This window comes from Rutidosis leptorrhynchoides, chromosome 7, assembly GCF_046630445.1.
Source record: "Rutidosis leptorrhynchoides isolate AG116_Rl617_1_P2 chromosome 7, CSIRO_AGI_Rlap_v1, whole genome shotgun sequence".
Classification (NCBI taxonomy): domain Eukaryota; kingdom Viridiplantae; phylum Streptophyta; class Magnoliopsida; order Asterales; family Asteraceae; genus Rutidosis; species Rutidosis leptorrhynchoides.
The window spans coordinates 191,633,321-191,638,577 of NC_092339.1; the positions used below are offsets into that span (position 1 = coordinate 191,633,321).

The window sequence follows — 5,257 nt, forward strand, 5'->3', positions numbered from 1 at the left end:
ATGTTAAAAAGTTGGTCACATAGTCAAAAATTGTAGAGTTACGATTCCCTCAACTCAAACTTCTTCAACCAAAGCTAATGCAACCATTCCTACTTGCAATATATGTGGAGGAATAGGCCACCACAAGCATTAATACCCGAATGGAAAAAGGATCAACACAAACCCTCCATTTCAAAGAAGGACAGATAATCCTCAGGATTTTCATTTCGTCCATTATGTCTATTTCATTTATGTAAAGGCATTGCCTACCGTACTTCTCATTTCCTTTGTGTAATATGGATGATTTATCCTTTCGTTATTAATAACAAGTTAAGTGGTTATATATCTTGACTTATCTTACCTTAGCCATATGTGTGTGATTATATGATTATTATTACAAATTATATTTATTGCACCATAACTCTTCAACTAATAATGTAATTATGTATTGAAGAAGCAATGGCTGGAGGACGACAACCAAATGACAATACCAACTCTTCTAACATTACTCTCACAAGTGAACAATTTCAACAACTCCTTGCTGCCGCTCAAGGCAACAACAATAATCAAAACAACAATAACGGAAGGACCAATTGAACTAAACCACCAAGCTATAGAGGAACTGAAGGACCAATTGAACTAAACCGCTAGTTCGAAAAGATGGAATCTGTGTTTTGTCTGTGTAACTACGGTGAAGCTGACAAGGTCAAGTATGCTACTGGAACTCTATCATGTGGAGCTTTAACTTGGTGGACTGCATATGCTGGTACAGTTAGATGGACTGCTGCCCTAGCCATACCATGGGAAACATTAAAAATCATGATGGCTGGCAAGTATTGTCCCAGGAATCAAGTCCAGAAATTTGAAGTCGAATTCTGGGAGTTAAGAATGAAAAATCTTGAAGTTGAAGAATACAACAGCCGATTTCTGGAGCTAGCTGCTTTATGCCCTAGTATGGTTACTCCTGAGAGCAAGAAGATTGAAAAGTATATCATTGATCTTCCTCCTCAAATCCAGGGGAATGTTATATCTGCTGGTAAAGAAACCATTGAGGCTACGATGTTGATGACCCAAAATCTGGTTATGGCTGCGAGAAGAAATGCCAAGGAAAAACAAACCGAAGTGAAGGCTACTGATAACAAAAGGAAGTTTGAGCCTGCTCAAGGTTCAGGTCAGAATTCAAACTAGAAGGTTGGTGATGCTACAAAAAGTGGTTATATTAGAACAAAGCCGCTATGTAAGTGCTGTGATAGGCATCATCATGGGTTGTACACTGCTGAGTGCGGAAGGTGTAAGAAGATTGGTCACTCAACCAAGAATTGTAAAGTTGCTCTGCCTGCTACAAATACAACTCCAACCGTGCCTACTTGTTTCGGTTGTGGGGAAAAGGGGCATTACAAAAACAACTGTCCTAAGAACAATACTGCAACAGCTGGTAATGGTAAGGGAAGAGCATTCGTCATGACTGCTGAAGAAGCTAGGGACAATGAGGACGTCATCACTGGTACGTTTCTTGTCAACAACTGCTATGCTTCCGTTTTATTCGATACTGGTGCTGATAGAAGTTATGTGTCTACTAAATTTTGTGCCTTATTTGATGAGAAACCCCAAACCTTAGACACTAAGTGTCTTGTAGAAATGGCCAACGGTAAATTTGTAAAAGTTGACCGGATCTACAAGGAATGTAATCTGACTCTAGCCAATAAAACCTTCAAGGTTTACTTAATGCCTGTTGAACTAAGAAGCTTTGATGTAGTCTTACGGATGGATTGGTTATCCTCGATGAAAGTGGGTATCTAGTGTTTTGATAAGACAATTAATATTCCTCTCAAAACTGGTGAAATTCTTGTTATCCATGGAGACAAGAGTTGTTCCAAACTTAATCTTATCTCCTGCATCAAAACCCAAAAGTACCTTATGAAAGGATGTCAAGCCATTTTGGCTCACATAAAGGAAGTTAAGCTAGATGAATGGCATATTGAAGACGTTCCTGTTGTTAAAGACTTTCCTGAAGTCTTTCCTAATGAACTCCCTGGTCTTCCACCATAAAGACTAGTCGAGTTTCAAATCGATTTGATCCCCGGTGCTGCACCTATTGCAAAGGCACCATACCGGCTAGCTCCATCAGAAATGAAAGAGCTATCTATGCAACTACAAGAGCTTCTAGAGAAAGGATTCATTCGTCCTAGCTCATCATCGTGGGGGAGCACCTATATTGTGCATTAAAAAGAAAGATGGTTCAATAAGGATGTGTATCGACTACCGTGAACTAAACAAGTTGACCGTCAAGAATCGTTATCCTCTCCCTAGAATCGATGACTTGTTTGATCAGTTACAAGGATCAAGCATATATTCCAAGATCGACCCGAGATCTGGATATCATCAACTTAAAGTTAAGGAATCTGATATTTCCAAGACTGCCTTCCGGACTTGTTACAGACATTACGAATTCTTGGTAATGCCCTTTGGGTTAACTAATGCTCCTGCTGTATTCATGGATCTCATGAACCGTGTATGCAAGCCTTATCTCGATAAGTTTGTGATTGTTTTCATCGACGATATTCTCATCTACTCTAAGAGTGAGAAAGAACACGAACAACACCTCCGACAAATTCTGGAATTATTAAAGAAAGAACAGTTGTATGCTAAATTCTCCAAGTGTGATTTTTGGTTGAAGACTGTTCAATTTTTGGGACATGTATTTGATGGAATACATGTCGACCCCGCGAAGATCACGGCTATTCAAAACTGGGAAACACCTAAGAACGTGAAGCACATTCTTCAGTTCCTAGGACTTGCCGATTACTATCGGAGATTTATCAAAGATTTCTCCATTCTTGCCAAACCACTCACCAAGTTGACTCGTAAGGATAAGAAGTTTGAGTGGTCTAGTGAACAGGAATCTGCATTTCAGACCCTAAAAGAAAAGTTGACTACCGCACCATTTTTATCACTACCCGACAGAACTGAAGACTTCGTAGTCTATTGTGATGCTTCGAACCAAGGTTTTGGGTGTGTGTTAATGCAATGACTTTCTGGCGTTGCATTAACACACACCCAAAACCTTGTCGCCAGAAAGTCATTGCATATGCATCCAGACAATTAAAGAAGGATGATAAGAACTATAGTACCCACGACTTGGAACTAGGAGCTGTAGTATTCGCATTAAAGATGTGGCGGCACTATCTTTATGGAATCAAATTCACCATATTCACTGATCATAAGAGTCTCCAGCACATCTTTGATCAAAAGCAACTGAACATGAGACAAAGACGTTGGGTCGAATTACTAAATAACCACAACTGTGAACTCAAGTACCATCCTGATAAGGAAAATGTTGTTGCTGATGCACTCAGTCGAAAGGATCGAGTCAAGCCTATCCGAGTGCGAGCTTTGAATATGATCATTCAAACAAATCTGACAGCTAAAATTCGGGAAGCACAATTAGAAGCTATAAAGCAAGAAAATATCAAACATGAAGGACCTTCAGGTTTTGAAAACCAATTACAAATCAAGGAGAACAGAACACGATATTACAACAATCGTATCTGGGTTCCTCAATTCGGAAATCTGCGAAAGCTAGTCTTGGATGAAGCACATAAGACTAGATATTCTATTCACCCAGGCTCTAGTAAGATGTATCACGATGTGAAAGAATTTTATTGGTGGCCTAATCTGAAATCTGATATTGCTGAATATGTGAGCAAGATTCTTACTTGTTTAAAAGTTAAGGCCGAGCATCAAAAACCGTCTATTTTACTACAACAACCGGATATTCCGCAGTGAAAGTGGGAATGTATCGCTATAGACTTTATTACTAAATTGCCCAAGACTTCTAGTGGCAATGATACTATATGGGTCATAGTAGATCGTCTTACTAAATCTGCTCATTTCTTACCGATCAAGGAGACCGACAAGATGGAGAGATTGTCACAACTGTTTATTAAAGAAATTGTCTCTCGTCATGGTGTTCCTATATCAATCATATCCGATCACGACAGTAGATTCACTTCCAGATTCTGGAAATCCTTACAAACTGCTCTTGGAACTCAACTCGACATGAGTACTGCTTATCATCCGAAAACTGATGGTCAAAGTGAACGAACCATTCAAATCTTGGAAGATATGCTTCGCGCTTGTGCTATCGACTTCGGCAAAGGCTGGGATAGACATTTGCCTTTGGTTGAATTCTCTTACAATAATAGTTACCACTTAAGTATTAAGGCTGCACCTTTTGAGGCCTTGTACAGATGAAAATGTAGATCTCTACTGTGCTGGTATGAATTAGAGGATAGACAGTTAACCGGTCCTGAAATTATACACGAGACAACCGAAAAGATAGTTCAGATTAAGAAACGAATAGAAACTGCCCGCAGCCGACAGAAGAGCTATGCTAATAAAGGTCGGAAAGATTTGAAATTCTAATTTGGTGACAGTCATATTGAAAGTATCCCATTGGAAAGGCGTCGTTCGTTTTGGTAAATGAAGCAAACTAAGTCCGCATTTTGTTGGACCCTTCAAGATTACTGAAAGGATCGGACATGTGGCTTATCGATTAGAATTACCTACTGAACTAAGCAGCGTACAAGACGTATTTCATGTATCGAATCTTAAAAAGTGTCTCGCTGATGACACTCTCATTATTCCTTTGGATGACATTCGCATTGATGATAAAATGCACTTCATAGAGGAACCCGTAGAAGTCATGGACCGAAACGCTTGAAACAAAGCACCATACCTATTGTTAAGATCCGTTATAATTCACAACGTGGCCCCGAGTATACTTGGGAAAGTGAAGACCAAATGAAACAGAAATATCCCCATCTCTTCTCAATCGCTGATGCATCCGAGAAGTCTACCTAAAACTTCGGGACAAAGTTTTTATTAACGGGGAGGTACTATAACAACCCTCACTTTTCTACTTCTGAAAATACTGAAATGACCTTAGGGTTTACTGCCTGACTATACATATTAATTATTTAAGGGTTGTTATATACACAATCGATTTAACGTTGACCAAATAATAAACTTTTAGTCGACACTCACTGCTAATTAAAATTTATGCATTTCTGTAATATTACAACTATTAATCTATAAGTAATAAATAAAAAGTGACATTTATATAAATAATAAAACAATTGGGAACTAAATAAAAAATAAATACAAGTCATGAATTAGTAAAAAGAAATTAATATGTATCATGTAGTAAATGTAAAAAAAATATAATAATAATAATAATAATAATAATAATGATAATAATAATAATAATAATAATAAT

General features: G+C 38.1%; 1 protein-coding gene across 1 annotated transcript; it reads left to right on the forward strand.

The window, feature by feature from the left end:
* The first annotated feature begins 639 nt into the window (after window positions 1-639).
* Window positions 640-1,779, forward strand: LOC139859846 (uncharacterized). Its single transcript, XM_071848616.1, has 2 exons — window positions 640-1,127; window positions 1,233-1,779. The coding sequence occupies exons 1-2, from the start codon at window positions 640-642 to the stop codon at window positions 1,777-1,779; spliced, it is 1,035 nt and encodes a 344-aa protein (XP_071704717.1).
* The last annotated feature ends 3,478 nt before the right edge of the window (window positions 1,780-5,257 follow it).